The sequence below is a fragment of the Lepidochelys kempii genome, chromosome 4, assembly GCF_965140285.1.
Source record: "Lepidochelys kempii isolate rLepKem1 chromosome 4, rLepKem1.hap1, whole genome shotgun sequence".
Lineage (NCBI taxonomy): Eukaryota > Metazoa > Chordata > Testudines > Cheloniidae > Lepidochelys > Lepidochelys kempii.
In genome coordinates, this window is record NC_136383.1 from 80,623,027 (window position 1) to 80,647,205 (window position 24,179).

General features: G+C 43.3%; 1 protein-coding gene across 1 annotated transcript in view; it reads left to right on the forward strand.

Moving 5' to 3' along the window:
- The first annotated feature begins 7,267 nt into the window (after positions 1-7,267).
- Positions 7,268-24,179, forward strand: part of FAM149A (family with sequence similarity 149 member A) — a 76,330-nt gene continuing 59,418 nt past the window's right edge. The window contains exon 1 of the mRNA XM_073341861.2: positions 7,268-7,881. Coding sequence (XP_073197962.2) covers positions 7,388-7,881 — 494 coding nt within the window. The 5' untranslated portion in view covers positions 7,268-7,387. The remainder of the gene's footprint in view (positions 7,882-24,179) is intronic.

Below are 24,179 nucleotides of genomic sequence, written 5' to 3' on the forward strand. Positions count from 1 at the left end.
GTAAATCACTACATCATTGAGGTAGGCTGCGGCACAGGCACAGGGAGGCTGTAGGATCTGGTCCATCAGCCGCTGGAAGGTGACCGGGGCCCCGTGGAGACCAAAAGGCACCCAGGCAAATTGGTAAAACCCAGTCAGGGAGGCAAAGGCAGTCTTCTCCCCGGAGCTTGGTCCAGGGGAATTTGCCAGTACCCCTTTGTGAGAATCAGAGTACTGATGTATTGGGTATCACCGAGGCGGTCTAGTAGCTCATCAATACACGGCATTGGGTACATGTCCAATTTCGAGATGGTGTTGACTCTCTTAAAATTGATGCAGAACCTAAGGGTCCCATCCGGCTTTGGGACCAGGATGATGGGGCTGTGCCAGTCACTTTGTGACTGCTCTATTACATCTAGCTCCAGCATGGTCTGGACCTCCTTCTCCACTATTTCATGGGTGTGGCAGGGCAATGACCTCTTGATCTCTCAGATGACTTCTCCCAGGTTCGTCAATATTCTATGTTGAACGAGTGTGGTCTGCCCTGTCTGCACCATGGAAGTTTTGGGGAACGACTTCAACAGGTTCCTGTTGCTCCTCAGTCAGGGTATCCCCCAGCTGGCTCCTCTGAGTTGGTGGAACCAGGGGGTTTGGGTCCTAGGTCTAGTTCCAGGGAGTGATTAGCAGCCTCTCCCACTCCCGCAATGCCTTTAACAAATTGACATGATAGACCTGTCATTTTTTTGTTTTGGTCAGGTTGGGACAACTCAGGTGACCGGCCCGACCTGACGAATAATTTCATAAGGCTCCTGCCAGCATGCAAGGAGCTTTGATTCTTCAGAGGGTAGTAGGAGCAGTATCTTTTGCCGGGTGCAAAGGTCCTCCTCTGGGCTCCCTTGTTATATATTCGCTCTTGTTCCTTCTGCGCATTCTGTAGATTTTTGTTCACCAGATCCCCCGCCCCAGTTATCTGCTCCTGAAGCTGCAGGACATACTGGAGGAGGCCCTGCAATGGAAATGGTGTTTGCTCCCAGTTTTCCCCCATAAGGTCTAGCAGCCCCCTTGGCTGCCAGCCATATAACAACTCAAAGGGGGAGAACCTGGTCAAAGACTGGGTGACCTCCCGCACAGCCAGTAACAGGGGTGGGATAAGTTGGTCCTGTGATGAGTTGGGTCACAGAAACCCCCTTGGGACTGTCACCTGATGTGCTGAGACTACCTCTGAGCCCGTTTTCCCTGCCAGCTTGGGACTTCAAAGCTTGGGATGTCCCCCCAAAACTGCCGACTTAACGGAAAACAGCTTAAGAAGTGCTTCTGTCTCTAGGACCCAGACATCCAGCTCCCAATGGGATTCAAACCCCAAATAAATCTGTTTTACTTTATATAAAGCTTATACAGGGTAACCTCATAAATTGTCCACCCTCTATAACACTGATAGAGAGATATGCACAGCTGTTTGCTCCCCCAGGAATTAATTGCTTACTCTAGGTTAATTAATAAACACAAGTGATTTTATTAAATATAACAAGTAGGATTTAAAGAAAAGGAGTACTTGTGGCACCTTAGAGACTAACAAATTTATTTGAACATAAGCTTTCATGAGCTACAGCTCACTAAGTGGTTCTAAGTAATAACAGACAGAACAAAGTAAGTTACCAAGCAAAATAAAATAAAACACACAAATCTAAGCCTAATACAGTAGAAAACTGAATATAGATGAAATCTCACCCTCAGAGGTGTTCCAATAAACTTCTTTCACCAACTAGACTCCTTTCTAGTCTGGGCCCAATCCTTTCCCCTGGTACAGTCCCTGTTCCAGCTCAGGTGGTAACTAGGGGATTTATCATGACTGTAGCCCCGCTTTGTTCTGTTCCACCCCCTTATATATCTTTTGCACAAGGCACGAATCTTTTGTCTCTTTAGGTCCCCACTCCTCCTTCTAAATGGAAAAGCACCAGGTTTAAGATGGATTCCAGTACCAGGTGACGTGGTCACATGTCCTGTGAGACCCCAAGCCTGACTCACAGGAAGGCTTGCAAGTAAACAGAGCCATTTGCAGTCAATTGTCCCAGTTGATGGGAGCCATCAAGATTCTAAACCAACATTAGTGGCCTCACTTTGCATAACTACAATAGGACCTCAGAGTTATATTTTATATTTCTAGCTTCAGATACAAGAATGATACATTCATACAAATAGGATGAACACACTCAGTAGATTATAAGCTTTGTAATGATACCTTACAAGAGACTTTTGCATGAAGCATATTCCAGTTACATTATATTCACACTTATTAGCATATTTTCATAAAATCATATGGAGTGCAACGTCACAGGTCCCACTGGTGAAGATCTTTTGGGGGGAACTTCCACAACATTTCCTTCAGTGTTTGGTTAAAAAGTTCCACCAGCCCATCCGTCTGTGGGTGGTATATGGAGGTCTGTAATTTTTTTATTCCCAGTAGGCTTGTGAGAGGGTGCTGAGTGAGAAGCACTTAATCAGCCCCTGTCACTCCAGCCCCAATCAAAGGTAATGAACTGGGGCTGGTCAGATAGCCCTGTGTCTGCTTGGTAACAGGCAGCCCCTGCCAGCCTCATTAGCCAGGGCTATAAAGGCTGGGCAGAAACCAGAGAGAAGGGGGAAGGGAGAAAGGCTAGGCTCAGAGGGAGGTGGGAGGTGAGAGCCAGGAGCCTTCTGGTCCGTTGCTGGCCAAGCCTGCACTTGGCAAAATTGGCTGTGAAACCTGTACACAGGTGCTGGGAAAACAACTGTAAATAAAGAACACTGGTATTACATCAAGCTGAGATGTTCCTGACTGATTGGAGAGGGCAACAGGGGCTGAAACCATAGGGGCCCAGTGTGGGCCTCGCTACAAGGCTACAGACTTGGCGAAAGAGTTTTGATGTGAAGTTTGTGCCCTAGTCTGTCAGGACTTCTGGTGGGAGGCCTACACAGGCAAAGACTTTCAGGAGCTTTGCGGCAATCATCCGGGCAGTGATGTTTCGACAGGGAATCAGCTCTGGAAACTGAGTGGCATAATCTAGAACCACCAGAATGAATTAGAATCCCCTGACACTCTTCAGGAGGGGCCCCATGAGATCCATGGCAATCCTCTCGAATGGGGTGCCAACCACTAGCAATGGGATGAGATGCGCCCTTGGTACGTCCCTCAGGACTGCTCACTGGCACTCAGGTCAGGAGTCACAAAAATCGTTCACCTCCCTATGCATTCCAGGCCAGAAGAATCAGGCCAGAACTCATGCTAGGGTTTTCTCATGGCCCAGGTGCCCAGCTGCTGAACAAGACACAAGACTGCACGTCGGTAGCACTGGCCTACCACCAGCTGGGCTCAAGTTTCATGGGTCTGAGGGTCACAGGCAGTGTTCCCTCAAATGTGCGGAATGAATTTTGTTTTGTGCTCCAATATGGAGGTGATTTTGTTCTGTGCACCAACATATCACCTCCATATTGGTGCAAAGAACAAAATTCATGTGGTGAGGGTGGGGCCAAAGGGTTTTTGTGGGAGGGGGCTCAGGGCTGGGGCAGAGGGTGGGGTGCAGGGCGTGAGAGCTCTGGGGTGGGGCCGCATGGTGAGCTGGGGCTAGGGGAGGGTTCCCTAAGCGCCTGCATGGCGCTAAATAGGCTGCTGTGCGGCTGCGCAGCTTACAGGGAATTTAGGTCACGGGTGGTCTAGGCCATCACCAGTCAATTTGAAGTGGGGGTATACCGTTGCCTGGTGGGGTTCCATCAGAGCCCTATTAATGCAAGCCAGCTGTTCATAGGCCTGGCTAAGTGAGGGATCCTCTCGTTGGTCCCAGCTGAAGTAGGCTCCCAAATTTGGGGATTCTTCCTGAGTTTTCTGGGCTCAATCTCTTTCTTTGGGGGTCAGGGTTAGGGTTGCTAGCCCGATGGTCCTCCCTGTTGGGGTCCTCAGAGATTCTGTCTGCTCCCCTTGTGGGCTACTTCAGGCTGGGGGGGGCCCTGTAGTCGTCATACACAGGACCTCTGGGAACCCCCTCCAGTCACGGCCCAAGATGATGGGGTATGCCAGCCTTGGTGCCAGCCCAACCATCATGGGCTGTGTCTCCCCTTTCGCAGTCAGGGTGGTTAGGGTCTTGGGATAGGGCTTCTCATCCCCGTGGATGCATTGCAGCTGAATGACACCCAGCGGTGGGTCTGGAGACAGGATGAGATCCTGGTGGATGTGAGTTTGCCTGCACCCCGAATCAAGGAGGGTGGATACCTGGACTCTGTTCACGCTAAGGGGGATTGTCAGCTTATCTGAGGGCTGCTTATGGGCCCAGGGCCTTCCCAGAACAGACTTGGCCAAAACTGCAGTCCATCATGGGACATTCCCATTTGAGATGTTCGAATCGGCCTCAAGTGAAACAAAGGCTGATCTTGGGGCATCAGAGCCGTTCTGCAGAGCTGGGTGAGAACATTGGCGTGCCTGCAGTCTGGGGCTTCCCCATGATGACTATGTCCTCAGGTAGTCCCAGCGCTGTAGGGGGTGGGCGTTGGGGCTTGCCAACCTCCCATCCCTCAGGCTGTCTTGGGCTGGGTCAGGGTTTGCTCCTTTGGCCCCTGGGGGGCATCACCAGGTTCATGGGCCGAGCCCCAGGCTATGCCACCAACAAGTTGTCCATCAGGGCCACAGTCATGCTCAGGGTCACTGGCTGGTGGTGGAGGACCCAGGTTCTTCCTTGCATTGGAAGGATATGTATGACTTGTTCGAGCACAACTCATTCAGTGACTTCGGCCCCCTACACCGTTCGGGCTGCAGCTGGAGTTGCCGCCAGAACGTCTCTGGTGTGATCTCAAGTGCATCAAGGATGGCGGCTTTCAACCACCAATACTCTTGAGCTTCCCTACTGGGAGCCCCCCAGTAGACAGCATGGGCCATGCCTCTCCAGTACGGAGCCAATAGGCTGGCCCATTGCTCCAGGGGCCACTTAGCTGTGTAGGCGACCCCGTCAAACATGATAAAGAAGGCCTTGGGATCATCTTTGGGGCCCATTTTTGCCAAGTGCACCGGCATCGTGGTGGGTGCTGCAGCACCCCTGGGGTTGGGGCCCATGGGGGTTGGCAGAAGTGCTGCAAGCTGCTGCAAGCACTGTTGTTGTTGCTCACAGTTCTGGGCCCCCAGTTCTTGAATCAGTTGCTGTTGCTGACTCCCAAGCTGTTGCAGCAGTTGTTGCTGCTGGCTCTTGGCAAGCCATTTAATCAACTTCTTGGCTTCCATCCTTCCTAAATTGAGGAAGGGTGAAGGGGTTCTGTCTACCGCTGTCATTGGCTTGTCCCCTTATCTCAGAGGAGGGGGTGCTACCTGTGTTCTCCACCAAGTGTAGTGGTCCCTTGCTCTCCAGTGGGGAAGGTAGGGAGGTCACTCTGCTTCACTACACCCACACTCCACTTTGTGTCCAAATCTGCTGCTTCTTTTTCCATAGAGTTTCTCTCTCGTTTCATATTTTCTTTCTATTTGGCTGCTGAAAGTCTTGTGCAGGCTCATCTCTTGTCTTGACTACTGTACCCTTTTTGACCTCTCTCTTTGGTCCAATCCTAAATGAATCCTCTGAATGGTATTTGTATTACTAATTCTTATTGTCAGTAAGATTATTATGATTATTTGTGTAATAATAACCTGTTTGTAATATTTCCCTCCATACCTACACTTTATTCAGATATGTACATTTTCAAAATGTCTCTTTTGCTGAAAATTAACTGAAGAACATTAAGATAGATCAATTGCAGTTTGATTTCCTGTAATCAATCATAATGTATTTATACACATAGACTACGTAGCCTCACAAAGGAGACTCCCTGATGAGTAAACTCTAACAATCTAAATGATCATCTCACTAAATACTTTAATGGTTTATTCTGTAAAAAAAGGTAGACTTTATGCACAAGCAACAGTATTAAACCAGTGTGTGGGTGTGCACACTCAAAATGGAAGACAATTTTCATAATTTTAGTTTGTGATACCCCTTGAGAGGCACCAATCAATAGTGAAACACTTGACCGGACCCTGGTCTGACCAAGCTGTGGTTGACACAAAATGAGGGGTGATGGGCAAAAGTGGCTTCCAGATACCTTTGTGGCCCCAGATCTTGGGGCAAACTGCTCTAACTTATGTTGCCTACAGGTCTTAAGGGGAACATTCCAACAGCCTAGAATCTCCAAGCCATAGTGACTTGCAATCTGCACTAGCTTCAGCTTCAAACAGTAGTCTTCAGGTGCCCTACCCTATAAAGCACACTGCCATAATCCAAACTGAAACTATGGCAAGGATAACTGTGGTTGTGATCTCTGCATCTTATGGGAAAAGTTGCAATGTCTCCACCAAGCAAAACTGCAAAACTGCACTCTTCATTATTGTTATCCAAAGATCCATGAACAACTGAGAAGCCATTTAGACTTCTAAATCCCACTCTTGCAACTTTTAGCTTGCAGATGGATCTCTGTGCCTGTGCAGAGCCTCATTATGCAGTTATCCACCCAAGTGTTGGAGTTGCAGTATCAGGACCCTGGTTTGCAAACCTTGCTAATGGGAAGTGGTGTTCTACCTTAATCAAAGGGGGAAAAATTACTTCTGCTGTTTCCCCCAGTCCCTCCCACCTAACCCAACAACATCACTGGATTTAGCAGGATTGAGCCTAGGCATCCAGCTTTCATCCATTCTTCTCAGGAGTGATTTGTCACTTGGCCAGAAAAAGTTAACACCTTTTTACCACAAACCCTTGTTTGACAGACTCACCTAAGAGCTGATTTGGCTGGGATTGTAGCTTTAAGAACTACGTTCCTCATTCCAAACAGAGTACATTATTTAAAACCAAAAGCCTTTTCAGACACATGCTTTGTTTGCTATGCAAAAAGTATCCCATTTTCTTTTGCACGTTCCCCTTCCCCACCTCCCACAGAGCTCTTGCTTTGACCAGCCAGGAATTGTTCCAACGGGGTTCAGCTCCAGCAGCCTGTTTTTGTCCAGCCCAGATGATCTATAATTTGGACAGGTCTGTTTCTTCAGCAACACGTTCCCTGTTAAGGGCTATGCCGGGTGGAGCTGCGCGTGATGCTCACTGTCAATTTCCACGCACGGCCCAGGCCCCGGAGCTGCAGTCAAGCGCCCAATTACCGCAGCTCCTGGGTTTTTGTTTAGCTTAGCAACCCCCGCCCCCTCCCCTCCCCTCCCCTCGGGCACCTGCGGCAACCTGCCAGCCCGGAGCCCCTAGCAGCGAGCGCGGCCCGCGCCGCTGGCCAGTGACAGGGGGACACTCCGCCCTGGCCCCGGGGTTGGCTTCGGCTGGCTGGAGGCTCAGCCCCCTCCCCGCCTGGCGGGCGCTGCCCGCTCCGCGCTCTGCTCTCGCTGTGCGTGGGGCTGCGAGCGGCTGCGGCCGGGCGCGCAGCCATGAAGGTGGCGGTGTTGGACCTGGGCACCATTTTCGCCAGGCTCTTCAAGCCCTCCGCGGCTCCAGCCCCGGGCCCCGCCGCCTCCTGCTCCCCCGTGCCCGGGGCGGCTCCCGGCTGCCCTGCCGCGTCCAGGGCGCCGCCTCCCCCGTCCCCCCTCCACCCCCGGCCCGCCCCGTCCTTCCCCCGCGCTCCCTTGCCCAGCTCCCTGCCCGCCAGCCCCCGGCCGCTCCCTCCACTAGCGGGGGGCTCCCCGGCTGCCGCCGCCGCGGCGCTCCCAGGGCGGGCGGCTCCCGGTGGCGGGGCTGGGGCGGCGTACCCGGGCGGAGGCTCCCCGCGCCAGGCAGCGGCTCCCGCGGACAGAGAGCCCGGCGCCTGGTCAGCCCTCGGCGCCAAGCCGCTGCTCTTCGTCACCCTGCCCGACATCGGCGAGGAGGGGGTGGCCGAGAGCGACCCGGAGGGCGGAGCCTGCGCCCCCAGCGCCGCCGACCCAGCGTGAGTGGGGAAACTGGGGGCGGGAGGCGACTGTGTCTGGGTCCGAAATGGCGCAGGATTTCCCCCTGCCCAGGGGGTGGGGGGCTGCTGGGAGAGCCTGGCTCTTTGGACGAGGAAAGGCTCAGCTTTGTGTTTGGCGGGTAGGGTAAGGGGGGGGGTGTTACCCTCCCTTAAAAGTATGGAGCTTGCGTCCTGCCCACCTAATGGGTAACCGCCCCAATCATGCAGCGAGCCCCCGGGGTGCCCAAAGCGCTAATGAACTTTCCCCTCTGGGAAGGACCCATGGTTGGGGGAAAAGGTTTAAAATGCTCCTGTGCACAGCTGTGCCCCTGGGGACAGGGGCCTGGATTCTGCACTGGGTTACGCAGGTGTAATAAATCCAGAGCAACTCTACCACCGTCAACAAGGTGACTGGATTTATGTTAAGGTAGCTGAGATCCGATTCTGTCCTCCCAAGACTTGTAATAATCTCCTAAATGGAGTTTCACCTATTTCCTTTTATCCTGGTAGGGTAAAATCATTCTGTTAGAATTAGAAATGGGGCTCAGCAGAGAAACCAACTAAGGCAAAGGAGAGGGTAAAAGGGCCTGACAGCTCAAATGAGGAGGTGTTGCTTAGGATTATTTGTACACTTGTGCTCATTGTAAAAGGCTGCTTCAACATGCCTGCTGTGTGTTGAAGTACACATTTGAATTATGTTCATAATGTAAAGAGTTACTTTAAAACAGATTGGAAACTTTCTTTAAATCTGAATTTTCCCGGCATTGAGTCTCAAAATGCTTAACTTCGATTATAGTTAAAGAGAACTACACATATCCAGCCACTTAAATGTGGATTTTGTGTGATTCTACTGGGGGATGTTCTGCTTACAAAAAGTTGTACCACATTAAAAAACAGGGCAGTTTCTCAGCTGATGTAAAGCAGCATAGCTCCAATAACATCAAGTGTAGGTAAGCCGATTTACCAGCTAATTACCTTGTCTAAAGTTTTAAAAGGAAAAATACATTCTAAAATTATAAAGTTATGGATATTATATTATACCCACATCATGCTTCAGTTGTGGCTAAAGTTAGCACAGTTATGATCAGAGAAAAACAAATATTTGGTAATGCCCTAGTGAGAACATATTTTAATTGGGGTATTTAAAAACAGCTTTGTGTTGCAAAATGTGTGTCTGGATTTCTTTTAGTCCTTAATATAAAATTAATATGTGAAATCTACTATTATTTTGATGTGAAAATCATGTTGGACAAAGCTGTAACATTGATTGCTGAGGTCACTTATGATTTCAATTTTCTTGACTTTCTCAGCATAAACACTGAATATACATCAATGTGATACTAAATTAATATTCATAACTTATTGTAATGAAATATAGGATGGGAGCATGTGAAGGAGGAGAATGTGCAGTGTTCTGAACATAAAGTTACTTGAACTTTGTGAGGAAAACAGGAATTCTGGAGGTGCAGAAAGTCACACTGGTAGAAAAGGAAGAAGAGTGTTTGAGGATAATAGGGTTATAAATAATAGCCAACATGGATTTGTCAAGAATAAATCATGCCAAAGCTATCTATTTTCCTTCTTTGACAAGGTTACTGGCCTAATGGATGGGGGAAGATGTAAACGTGATATATCTTGATTTTAGTAAGCTTTTTGGGGCAGTCCCACATGACATTCTCATAAGCAAAACTATGGAAATGTGGTCTAGGTGAAATTATAAGGCTGGTGCTCAATTGATTGAAAGACCAGGAGTACTTGTGGCACCTTAGAGACTAACCAGTACTCCTTTTCTTTTTGCGAATACAGACTAACACGGCTGTTACTCTGAAACCTGATTGAAAGACTGTACACCAAGAGTAGTTATCAAGGTTTCCTGTCAGATGAGGGGGGTGCATCTAGGGGGTCCTGCAAGGGTCTGTCCTGGGTCTGGTAATATTCAATATTCCATTAATGAAAACGTGCATAATGAAATGGAGAGGAGTTGTTGTCGTCTTTTATTCCTGTCTGTCAGCTCAAAAGCAACGATGGGGCTGATTGAAGTCCATGGACAAGGGGGATCCAGTGGACATAGTGTACTTAGATTTCCAGAAAGCCTTTGACAAGGTCCCTCACCAAAGGCTCTTGTGTAAATTAAGCTGTCATGGGATAAAAGGGAAGATCCTTTCATGGATTGAGAGCCGGTTAAAAGACAGGGAACAAAGGGTAGGAATAAATGGTAAATTTTCAGAATGGAGAGGGGTAACTAGTGGAGTTCTGCAAGGGTCAGTCCTAGGACCAATCCTATTCAACTTATTCATAAATGATCTGAGAAAGGGGTAAACAGTGAAGTTGCAAAGTTTGCAGATGATACTAAACTGCTCAAGATAGTTAAGACCAAAGCAGACTGTGAAGAACATCAAAAAGATCTCACAAAGCTAAGTGATTAGGCAACAAAATGGCAAATGAAATTTCATGTGGATAAATGTAAAGTAAGGCACATTGGAAAAAGTAACCCCAACTATACATACAATATGATGGGGGTTAATTTAGCTACAACAAATCAGGAGAAAGATCTTGGAGTCATCATGGATAGTTCTCCGAAGAAGTCCACGCAGTGTGCAGCAGCAGTCAAAAAAGCAAACGGGATGTTAGGAGTCATTAAAAAAGGGATAGAGAATAAGACTGAGAATATCTTGTTGCCCTTATATAAATCCATGGTACGCCCACATCTTGAATACTGTGTAGAGATGTGGTCCCCTCATCTCAAAAAAGATATACTGGCATTAGAAAAGGTTCAGAAAAGGGCAACTAAAATGAAAAGGGGTTTGGAATGGGTCCTATATGAAGAGAGATTAAAGAGGATAGGACTTTTCATCTTGGAAAAGAGGAGACTAAGGGGGAATATGATAGAGGTATATAAAATCATGAGTGGTGTGGAGAAAGTGAATAAGGAAAAGTGATTAACTTGTTCCAGTAATATAAGAACTAGGGGCCACTAAATGAAATTAATGGGCAGCAGGTTTAAAACAAATAAAAGGAAGTTCGTCTTCACACAGCGCACAGTCAACCTGTGGAATTCCTTGCCTGAGGAGGTTGTGAAGGCTAGGAGTATAACAGGGTTTAAAAGAGAGCTGGGTAAATTAATGGAGGTTAAGTCCATTAATAGCTATTAGCCAGGATGGGTAAGGAATGGTGTCCCTAGCCTCTGTTTGTGGTGGAGATGGATGGCAGGAGAGAGATCACTGATCATTACCTGTTAGGTTCATTCCCTCTGGGGCACCTGGTATTGGCCACTGTCGGTAGACAGGATACTGGGCTGGATGGACCTTTGGTCTGACCCAGTATGGCCCTTCTTATGTCCACTACTCTGTATTGTACCAGCTTCACAGCTTTGTTCATCTTGAAATCTTTTTGTTCTATGCCATTCTTCATCATGTCTATCCAACACATCCTTGGTCTTCCTCTTATTCCCCGGTCTTTGCACTCTGGTATGTATTTCCATGTATGGTATACTTTTCAGCTGCATTCTTGACACATTTCCAAACCACCACAGTTGTCTTTTTTGAATTTTCTGTAATAGCATTATTTCTTGCTCTAGCTGTTTTCTTATCTCTTCATCTTTTTGTTTTCTGCAGTTTTGGAACTGTCAGTATTAGCCTGAGCAAGTTTATTTCTGCAGTCAAAATCTTTCATTGTCAGAAATACTCGTACTTCCGCATTCTGACCCATAGTGCATTATTGGCATGATAGTTGTCTGGTATATGTTGAGTTTTGTTTTTATTGAAATGTTTTTAACCTTACAGATCTTGCATAGTTTTGCAAATACAGTCGTGGCCAGTCTGATTTTTCTTTGTATATCGTCTTCATAATTCCCGTTCTTTGATAGTAGTCCTCCAAGGTATGCAAATTTTTCCGCTTCTTCTAGTCCTTTGTCTCTGAATTTGATCTTTACCTCTTGTCTTCCAACTGCCATAATTTTTGTGTTCTCCATGCTGATGTTCAATATGAATTTTCTGCTTTTATCATCAACCTTGTCAGTTATTCTCTGTAAATCCTCCTTGCTCAGTACCATGAGGTCAATATCCTCTGCAAATCTAAGGTTATGCATTGTCGTTCTACATATTAACATGACTCGTCCCATTTCATCTGTCAGTGCTACAGCTATTACTGCTTCCAGAACCAAGCTGAACAAATCTTGTGATACCATTCATCCTTTTGTCGCTTCTCCAGTGATCCTGAACCATTTCATCAGCTTCTTGTCTAATCTCACTGCACTCATCAACTTGCTGTAGATGTTTTCTATCAGCTTGATCCATTTTTCAGAGATGACATACATTCTTATAACTTGCCATGAGAATGGAGTGAAGAGTATGATTGTAAAATTTGTGGATGACACCAAGTTGAGGGAGTTTGCTAGCACCTTGAGGACAGGATTAGAATTCAAAACTACCTTGACAAATTGGAAAATTTATCTGAAGTCAACAATATGAAAGGCAATAAACGCAAGTTCAAAATACTACGCTTAGGAAGAAAAAAAACAAATACACAGCTACAAAGTGGGGATAGCTGGCGAGATGGAAGTACTGCTGAAAAGGATCTGGGGGGTTATAGTGGATGACAAATTGAATATGAGTGAGCAATGTGGTGCAGTTGCAAAAAAGGCAAAAATCATTCTGGGTTGTATTAACGGGATTGTCATATGTAAGATGCAGGAGGAAGTTGTCCTGCTCTACTTTGCACTGGTAAGGCCTCAGCTGGAGTACTGTGTCCAGTTTTGGGTGCTACACTCTAAGAAAGATGTGGACAAATTGTGGAATCCAGTGGAGAACAACAAAAGGTTGTTGATAAAAGGTTCAGAAAGCATGACCTATGAAGAAAACTTAAAAACCTCGGCATGTTTAATCTTGAAAAAAGAAGATTGAGCAGGGCCTGATAAATCTTGCAGTGTGTTAAAGGGCTGTTACGAAGAGGTTCAGTTGTTCTACATGTCCACTAAAAGTAGGACAAGAAATAATGGGCTTAATCTACAGCAAAGAGATTTAGGTTAGGTATTAGCAAAACATTTCTAATTGTAAGAATAGTTAAGCTCTGGAATAGACTTCCAAGGGAGGTTGTGGAATCCCTGTCATTGGAGGCTTTTAACAACAGGTTAGACAAAGGTCAGAATATACTTTGTCCTGTCTTAGTGCAGGAGAATGGACTAGCTGACCTCTTGAGGTCCCTTCCAGCTCTACATTTCTATGATTCTGTGATTTTTGGGAACTGTTTTGGATAAGAGAGCTGAAGGCTACAGTAGTTAAGAAGAGAGCAAGAGGGTATGGGCTAGTATGTTGGCAGTAATCATAAAAGAAGTGACAAAGTTTGGTATTGTAGAGGAAGAAACAAAAGGACTTGTAAGGGCCTAGATAGAAGGGGAGGGGAGGATGTTGAAGATGACTTCATAGAAGTTGATGATGACTTATGGTTATGACTTGGTAATAACATATAGTGGTACTATCAACAGAAATGGAGAAAGGGGTAGAGGAAAAGATTTAGGAGTGAAGATAAATCAGTTTGATTCATTGAGTTGAAGTTCTGGGGAGAGATCTGGGGGAAGTGTTGGAGAGAGGCAGAGGCAGGAGTATAAGATGGGAGGTCAAGAAAGGAGAAGTAGATTTGGGAGTCATGAGCATAAAGACAGTGGCTGAAGTCAAGGGAATGAATGAGATCACATAGTTGAACAGAGTGTAGTATGAAAAAAGAAGGGACAGTGGATGGATCCTGTAGGACTCGGACCGAGTGTGCTGTAGGGGCGCTTTGCTGGTATATGTATATACACATATATACACAGATCTACCCCGCTTTAAAATGGGAGAAGATTTAAATATACTAGGGAACTTATGGTATGCGGCAGCAGGATCTGCAAGGACAGATAGAATGTGGCAGGCCGGTGCCAGGTAGATTTACACTCCAGCTTGTTGCAAACTAAATGTTCCTATAGACATGCCCTGGCAAAAGTGCAGTTTTGCTAGTATAACTGCATCTGTAGTATGGGATTTTTGTCGGCATAGCTGTCCGTCAGAGATCATTCCTCACCCAGTCCTGACCAGCATAGCTATGCTGGCAAAAGTTTGTAGAGTAGACTGGGCTCAAACAGATGTGGAGGAAAAGATGGAGCCACCAAAAGAGACATTGAAAGAACAAGTTGTAAGGTAAGAGGAGGAGGAGGAAAGTCCTGAGTTGAGAAAGGAGAGGTTATGAAAAAAAGCAAAAGAATTAGAGTCAAAAGCAGCAGAAAGATCAATGAGAATGAGTCTTACACTTCAAACTTTTTTTTTTTTTTAAAGGAAATTAGAGAGGACTTGGGACCTAAGTGCCAAATGCCTGAAACAAGATTAAAGCTACTCTTAGTTGGAATAGCCTGTGCTCTGTATTATACAGTTATACGACTAGCTGTGTGTTAGAAAATTTCCTCTGGCATAACTCCTGAAATTCCTGTTCATAATGGTTGTGTTTCGGCTTGTGAGCCCACACAAATGCTGTTGCTGTAACAGAAGGCTGTAGTCTGATTACCATGTGTTGCAAAACTTGGTCATTACATGAACAAAAAGAGGCCTTGGTGAGAGAATAGACTTGGTGTCCATCCAAAATTATGAACATGTACCACAGCATTGTAATTTAATTTATCATGGTATTTGTGATATTTCCCTTTTAAAGTAGAAAATATCACGTAGGTCATAGAAAGGTGCCTATCTGTAATGTGGAAAGTCCATTTGGCAAATACTTAGGGTTTACACTTCACATGCTGCCTTGTGCTTTTTGCTTTGTTACAGTGGGATGCCTCTGAAGTTAATGTTGTTTCTGGGAACCTTTTATTTGATATGCATTTATGCAGGGATGGAGTAGTAATATCAGTGTTTAGTTACAGTAGACACGTGACTGACTATCCATCCTTTAAGATAAGAAGTAAACAATATTGCTTATTGCCAGCTAACCAGCAATAAGTTTTAACAACAGCACCCTGTCATGTGGGTGACATGATCTTAATGGTACTATTTTAATCCAGCTAGCAGTTTCTGCTTATCTAAAACATTGGATGAACAATAAAGTCTCCATCGCTATATTTTCTGTGATCTGATTCTCTCTCTCTCTCTTTTTTTCTTTTTTCAGCCTTGTGATTCACATTTGATTATTAGTTGATGTGATTTTTATCAGTGATGCTACATTTTTGGGGGGTGAAAAGCACTGTCCACACGAGTTACTAAGCCTAACTAATTTAAAGCTTTAATAAGAAATTTTTAGGATAATATATTACCATCTTAATCAAGCATAAAACATAAGTAAAGTAGAGAGAGCAGGGATAGGATAATGTGGCACAGGTAAGCCACTTGTCATCATAAAGGTGGTCTGTCATAAATATAAAGGGAAGGGTAAACACCTTTAAATCCCTCCTGGCCAGAGGAAAAACCCTTTCACCTGTAAAGGGTTAAGAAGCTAGGATAACCTCGCTGGCACCTGACCAAAATGACCAATGAGGAGACAAGATACTTTCAAAGCTGGAGTGGAGGAGAAACAAAGGTTCTCTCTGTCTGTGTGTTGCCTTTGCCGGGATCAGAGCAGGAATGCAGGTCAAAAGTCCTGTAAAGAGTTAGTAAGCAATCTAGTTAGATATGCGTTAGATTCTGTTTTGTTTAAATGGCTGATAAAATAAGTTGTGTTGAATGGAATGTATATTCCTGTTTTTGTGTCTTTTTGTAATTTAAGGTTTTGCGTAGAGGGATTCTCTATGTTTTGAATCTGATGACCCTGTAAAGTATTTACCATCCTGATTTTACAGAGGTGATTCTTTTACTTCAATTAAAATTCTTTTTTTAAGAACCTGATTGTTTTTTCATTGTTCTTCAGATCCAAGGGTTTGGGTCTGTGTTCACCTATGCAAATTGGTGAGGATTTTTATCAAACCTTCCCCAGGAAAGGGGGTGTAGGGTTTGGGAGGAAAGACGTTTCCAAGCGGGCTCTTTCCTTGTTATATATTTGTTAGATGCTTGGTGGTGGCAGCAATAAAGTCCAAGGGCAAAAGGTAAAATAGTTTGTACCTTGGGGAAGTTTAAAAATAACCATGCAGGTCCCCACATCTGTACCCTAGAGTTCAGAGTGGGGAAGGAACCTTGACATGGTCCAATCTGGATTGCTCCATCCGCCTCCCCATTAAACACACACATTCTTTATACCTTGTCTTGTAACATTACATAGGTGCAATTTATTAAAACTACCTCATCTGTAAATATTTCATTCTAAATATATTTTCTAATGCATTTTTACTTATTCTGCTAATGCTCAAATGTGTAGCTTTTTATCTTTTTTAACTCATTGCTTTCATTTATTCAATATTTCTTACAACAGTTGTCTTATTGTTACTTATGTGCTTCTTGTGGCCTTGGAGTTGCTGACTAGTTTTGTCCAGTCAGTGTTTATCCTCGCTATGTTTATCCTCGCTAGACATTCTTCCCTGCATCTGGCTAATACATTACACTTTGCCCTGTTGTCTATATAGACTAAGAATCCACTGTAGAAAAGACACAAACTAACTTTCTGCTTTTTTTAAATTCAATCTTTGAAAGCTGTGTCAATAAGATACACAGCAAAAAAAGTTTACATTTTCTTATAACAGTGTACATTTATTTCTTTACACTTTAATGACGTTGTCAGTTTTGTGTCTCTTTCAAAAATTAGATTTTTCAAATTGTTATGTATTTATCAAAATTCAAATCCAGTGTTTTGGGCACTATGCAATGCAGAAAATCTGATCAGCACTATACACACAAGACTTACAACTAATTATCCTTTTATTGGATTGTACTAATTAACCTGAACATAATCTTCTCTTCGAAAAGTTGAAAAAAGTATCATCCATCTGTTTAAAAAATAGGAACAGAAAGTAACACATATATTGAATTATTACACAGATTATAACCAAATATAATTATGAGGACATTTAGTATCTCAGAACTTTTGGTAGGGCCTTTTTTCATTTTATGTATGTATGTACGGTGCTTACTATGGTGGGGTCCTGATCCTTCCCGGAGGCCTCTAGATGCTACCATAATGCAAATAATAATTAAAGACTTGCTGTTTGCTTTTTAGATGCTCAAGGGTTACACTAAAAGAAAAAAACAGGGAAGGATTTGTGGCCCTTAAATGAGCAGTTTATTAGGTAAGTTTACTAACCACACAGGACTTGATTCAATTAGTGTCTGATTCAGTGGTCATTGAAGCCGGTTGAAATACTCTCATTGACTTCAGTGACTTTGGCTCAGGATCTTAGGTCCTGCTGAATTGGGGCCTTTGATATTAATAGCACCTGTAAACAAAAGATTTCCTGAATTACCCCTTGGAGCTAGAAATAAATGATGGAAAAACACTAGAACATATATGAATAAACCCTAAAAATAAAAGACTTTGCTAATTTATCAACTAAATGAATAGTTTAAAATCTCACTTGGCATAGTTTAAGCCAAGGATTTGCGAAACGCCAGCAGAAACAGTCAGGCTAAGCTTCTTATTCATCACTAACAAGTGTAATATCTATACAAAGTAAAACTAAGCTCTATTGAGGCAAAGCAAAAATAAATGTAAGCCTTCCAAATGATAGATATTACTGAAGCTCCTATTAAAAAGTTAAAATATATCCACAAACACAGATAAATGTAGAGGAGCCATATAAAAATGGATATTATCAAAATGCCAAAATCATATACTCAGTAGCTTTCATAATCCAAATGCACTTCTAAGTGTATATGTCAGTGCAGAATACATCTACATAAAAAGCAAAACAAAAATAACCCATAAGATGTTCTTCTTTCTCTCCTTTCCCCTTGTTACAGGGTGGACATTTTTTGGTTTGGAGGAAACACAGTTGGACTTAGACTTAGCTGAGAAAGTGAGCTGTACATTTTGATCTGAACACTGTTTAGTGTGTACTTGGTATGTTCTTCAGCAAACTTTGGATCTGATGGACCTAAATGAAATTTGGATAATGGGTTTGCCTGTATTTTAATAGAAAATAGATGTAAAAACATTTCTCTTCTGAAATAAAAAAAACCCATCAAAATTAACTTCTGCAGTTGAGTACTAAAGCCAACTGTATTTAATACTGCAAACTAAAATAATTCAGCTTAGATATTTAAATTATTTATAATACAAGTTAGAATAATTAAGGTGTTTAACTAATTGTTTCTTTTTATTAAATGTTTCCCATAAAACAAACAGTATTGGTAATATAGTTTAAAAACTGCAGAGGAGTGGGGACATTTTTATCTTTCAGTGTTTCTTATCATGATGTAAAATGTTAATTTGAAAAACAGATACATTAAATGTCCACAAACACTTATTGAGCAAACAGTTTGTTTCATTAGCAGATATCTGTTCCAACCCCCCCCCCAAAACAACAGTTTTGGACTTTGAACTGAAGTGTTTGGTTTAAAAATATGAAAGAGAATCAAATCACAAATATTTGGGATCTTTTTCAATCTTTTATATAATGCAGTGGAAATAGTGCACTAGCCATTTACTTTTTGTGAATAAAGTTCAAATCAATGTTTAGATCACTGCCCTCTCCTCTTTCTAATTCTGCCTCAAGACCCAGTTCTGCTGTGATGCCTGTGAGAAATTGGACAACCAATGCTGATTATACAGTAATTGGAGATAGATAGTGTCAAGGTTCCTTCCCCACTCTGAACTCTAGTGTACAGATGTGAGGACCTGCATGAAAACCTCCTAAGCTTACTTTTACCAGCTTAGGTTAAACTTCCCCAAGATACAGACTATTTTACCTTTTGCCCTTAGACTTTATCGCTGCCACCACCAAAAGTCTAACAGATATATAATTGGGAAAGAGCCTGTTTGGAAATGTCTTTCCCCCAAAAATCCTCCCAACCCTTACACCCCCTTTCCTGGGGAAGGCTTGATAAAAATCCTCACCAATTTGCATAGGTGAACACAGACCCAAACCCTTGGATCTTAAGAACAATGAAAAAGCAATCAGATTCTTAAAAGAAGAATTTTAATAGAAGTAAAAAGAATCACCTCTGTAAAATCAGGATGGTAAATACCTTACAGAGTAATTAGATTCAAAACACAGAGTATCCTTCTAGGCAAAACCTTTTAAGTTACAAAAAGACACAAAAACAGGAACCTACATTCCATTCAGCACAGCTTATTTTCTCAGCCATTTAAAGGAATCAGAATCTAACACATATCTAGCTAGATTACTTACTAAGTTCTAAGACTCCATTCCTGTTCTGTCCCCAGCAAAAGCATCACACAGACAGAAACTTTGTTTCTCCCTCCCCCCAGCTTTTGAAAGTATCTTGTCTTCTCATTGGTCATTTTGGTTAGGTGTCAGCGAGGTTATCCTAGCTTCTTAACCCTTTACAGGTGAAAGGGTTTTTCCTCTGGCCAGGAGGGATTTTAAAGCTGTTTACCCTTCCCTTTATATTTATGACAGGTAGTTACGTAGTTATTTATTAGAAGCAAAACAACACAGATGATTTGGAACCTATAAGTTGTGCAATAGCTGACTGGGTGGTGGTGGTTGGGGCTCCCTTGAGTCCCCACCAGATCCCAATTCGGATTGTTTATGATATCCATCTGCTGTTTGTACCACAAAGGAGTTTTCCAAACAAAATAAACACAAACAAAAGAGAGAACTTTTCTCTCTCTCCCTTAAGAGAGAAGGGAATCAGAGTAAAAGAAAAGAAAGGCAAAGGTGGTTTGTCTCTTAGTCTTTTTTTGGGGTCACCCCTCTGGGGCTTGGTTTATCAGCAGGTATAGTGTCTATAATTAGGGTCTGTCTCCTGCCCCTCCTCCTGTGGGGCACCCTGCTTTATAGCTGATCCATGTAGGTTCAGGGGTGGTAAGGCCTGCAACTGTCTTTCTGTTGGCTTATCTGTCTCTGTGTTCAGTAGTCTCAGAGATACAGCAGTCTTCCTCCTGTTCACCAAGCCTTCCTGTAGCAGGTTTTCCCTTTGTAAGCTCCTCTTCCAGGCATAGCAAGCCTTACAGGTGTGCCTAGTAATGCTGAAGGAGCACAGAAGAGCTTGTTAGTCTTTGCTATACTAGAGTGGGGGTGTGCCCCGTCACACTAACATACATAACTGTATGGTTCTATCTTTATAAGTCATCCTCCCTGCCCACTTCCCTTCCTTTTTTGTTACATTGTGTCTTCAGAATAATTTGAAAGCTCTTTGGGGCATTGACTGTGCTCTCTGTACGTTTATACAGGACCTGACTCCTAGTTGTGTTACTCCTAGTTGTGTTACTGCAATACAAATAACAAGAATGGTTAGAAATTAGTGTAGTGGTCTTATCCTCATCTCCATTTGTTCACATCACAAAAGCTCAGATAATTGTGTGAGTGCATGACTTGCACTCTGCTCAAAAAAGTACAGGACTGGCGTAACAGGGTTGTTGTAGGTGTGAATTGAGGTTCATCGGCAGAGTTGTCTGAGGAAGGCTATGCAGTGCCTGCGTACATCATGCCTGAATCAGGTCAATGCTGTGTGTCTAATTTCATGAATACTAAATGTATCCTTTTGTTTTTTCTTTTTTGAGTAAGAAAAATAAAGCAGAATATAATGCAATCTGAATTTGTTTTCCTAGTGAAAAGTAGAGGATGTAATCTATTAGACAAATTAAAAGATGGATCTGATTATTGTTAGTTAATTGTTGAAGAGAAATTGCTGCCTATCTTACAAGGGCTGATCAGTAAACACTTTAAAATGTACTTTCTGTCATTTAAAGTTGGTTGCATATTCTTGCTAAGATCCAAGATAGACATGCACTACAAAATGCTTACTTCCTTTTATTAGACCATGCCCTTCAGAGTTCAGACCCCTCTATTTGATATAATTTTTGTTCTTTTGTGTATTTTTAATTGCAAATCAAATATTTTATTCATACCCAAAAGCCATGTAGTGAACATGTATTGTCTGTTTTAAAAAGAAAAAAACATACCAAGAAGATGAAGAAGAAGGAATAAGATATGGCACTTGGAGAAGGAAAGTCTATACCTCTACATTAGCATTTTTTTAATTAGATGATTCCACTTAAGCTTTTAGAAGCACCCAAATTAAATATTGATAACTATAGTCCTCCTTACCTTGAGTTCAGATTTAAGTTGGTCTAAATTATAAAGTATATATTTTTTCGCTTAGTATTTAAGCAGATGAGGCAGCTCATCCAAACATAAAATCCTTTTCCATTCGTTTTTTTTTAAATGTTAAAATGTGATCTTTTAAAAAAACATTTATGGAAAAGTAATCATTCAAATAAATAAGTGTTCATGTTCTACTTCATCACCGTTTTCTTCAATTACTTTAGCATGATTGCATCCTCAATAAATTGAAGTACCAAAAAGACCCACAATCTGGAATTCAGTTTTCCCTATTGTAGGCTGAATATTGAATATGCCAATCACTCAAATTCTTTCAATTCCATAATAATCAGTGAACAGCCTGAAGCACTGGAGGAGGTGTAAACTGCTGCTGTGGTCAAAAAGGATTCCATCCTTCCATCCCCACTGCCTCATTGGCTAGGTATATAATGAATTCCTCTCCAACAGGGCCCAAGAATGCTAATATGCAATTGTTAGTCTCCCCGCACCCCCACCACCAAAAAAACCTCCTAACCCCAAAACAAACAAAAACAAAGCACCCTCCCCTGCAGAGTTCTGTAAAATCTATCCTGCTCTGCACTATTCAATATGAAATCATTTGGAAATGAGATGCCATAGACTCCACCACCATCAGCAGTACATTGGTGACACCCAACTGTATACGACCTCTTCCAGAGTTGTAACCAGTGCCATTTTAAGAATGAAAAAATGGCTAGAGGAGATCAGTGTATAGATGAAGAACAGCTGGCTCAAACTTAAAGTGGACAAGACTGGAGTGATATTGGTTGGAAGAGGGAAATACTTTGAAGAACTTATTGAGTCACAGCCAATATCTATCTCTCAAAAGCATCTGCCCCCATTTGTCAAAGTGGTACTAATCTCTGGAGGTCCTGTTTAACTGTGCACTTAACTTTTAATATGTCAGAATTTAGAAGATCAAGTTCCATCCATGATGTCATCCTCCACCTCCAGTTTGGTCCTCTGAGTCTTGGCTTCAGCATTCAAAATCAATGGTCACATCGAAAAAGGGGGCATAAGTGTCTTGCGGAAGGTGACAGAGTGAGATGGAAACAGAATCCTAATCCCTTGAGTCCCCTTCTCCTTTTCCAAGTGCTAGACAATTAACATATATCTTTTTCACTCTGTGTAGTATCCTATACATAACATTATAGTGTCACTTAAAAATATTGTAACTAGAAGAAAGCTTTAAAATAATTTGTGGTGCATTGGCAGGATATTTTTGGATTTGGGATTGAGTGAAAATATATCAGTAACAAAATATTTAGTGCTAAATCCTAATTAACACAACACCTCTGAAATCAATGAGAACTCTTCTTTTAACTTGCCTGGGACTAGGATTTGCTCCTATATAACTGTTCTTTGGATAGTGCTCTTAATGAAAAGAACGTTTGGTCCCCAGGGCTAGCTGCCCGGGGCCAACCGAGCAGCGGCCAGTTTGGCTGGTCCCGGGGCCACTCCAGCAGCCACTGGTGCAGCTGGCTGTGGGGCTGCTTCAGCAGCAGCCAGTGTGGCTGTCCCCAGAGCCACCTGATTAGCTGGCCCCGGAGCCAGCTGCTTGGGCAGCCCTGGGGTCAGCCACACTGGCTGCCGCAGAAGCCATGGAGGTTGCAACAAATCACGGAATTTGTGAGTTCCGTGACAAACACAGAACCCTATTTATAAACAATTAAGAAGATGGTGTTATATGCAAGTTCATACATTTTTCCAAAGGTTCAGGGGCCAATTTTGACTCCTACCCCAATATGCTACTCCACTAGTTTATAGGGGCTGTGGAGGAGTCACATCAGGCCAGAGAAGAATTTCCCTGACACAGAAGCAGATTATGGCACCTTGTAGCCCCTGACATGTGGAGTGTGCTGGGAGCCGAACCAGGACAGGAGGGGTTATATACATAGTGCCAGCCACTGGCATTTCTAAGGCTGTAGCTCAGCCCATACATAGCCATGGGGAGGCTGCTGTAAATGAGAAGGTTGCTGCTGTAATTTGTGTTGCGCGGCTCTGGAGTCAGCCACAGTGGACCCCGCAGAAGTCAGAGGCCAGACTCTGGGCACTGGAAAACAAGCTTAATGCTATGTTTTCTCCTTTTCCCCCCTGGACTGTGCCTTCTGAACCTCTTAAAATATGTCTGCACTGCGCACCACTGGCAGCTGTGTGTAGGTTATGTGTGTAGCAACACACTGCAGTGAAAAGCAAGCTATGCCCACGTGGCATTAATTGTGTGTGTCAATGAAAGGCTCTGGTGGTGGGGCAGCAGTGGAGAAAGGTTCTGGCATCGCCTGTGGTGGGGAAAGGCTCTGGCAGTGGGACACTACACAGCTAAAAATAGCAATGTAGACAGGAGAGACACCGCTTGAGTGTGTAGAGAGCCATGTAGGGTACATACCCACAGGGGTGTCTTTATTCGCATAAGCAGTGCCTCACCATCTACATGGGTATTTATACCTGTGCTCGGAAGTGTGCAATGTATGTACTTTAAACGCCACCATAAAGAGGGTGTAATGTAGAGGTACCTTCAGGAAGGGCAGCACAGAACCTGTCCCTTGTTGGATTGGGAGGACTGTGTTCCATTTATCTTCATATAATTTCTCTGGTATTTCAAAATGAGGGCATGAGTGTATAATTTATTCCTTCTCTGTACAGAAAAAAGACAGGATTAGATGAATTTCCAGAAGATGGTGTGTTGTGTGTGTATTGGTATACATAGGCTGTAGGGAGCGAGGGAAAGTGCTTCACAGCATTTTGAATATTGTGGCTAAGAACTATAGCAAACTGTAAATCCTTCTAATAAACCATCCTTTTTCATACTTTCTTGGCTCCTAATTTTGTTTCAGAACATATCATTTTATTTTTTAGCAATAATACTTACACAGCCTTAAGAATGGTATTTCTATTCAATTCTCCTCTGCCTCTTGTATTCTTTTGTGCCAGCAAGCTGATTACAAAACAATACTATATAACTGGGTAGGTGATCTCACTTGAACTACTGATATCAAAAAGTTTGCAAATGCTTGAGGGGAGTGGCCAATATCTTAGGGTTTCAAAACCCCTATCCAGTTTGTGACGTAGGATATTTTTAAATTTTAACCTCTTCTCTTTTACTTTTAAAGGTGACTTTGTTTACAGTAGTCAAAAAAGTTTGTTTTTG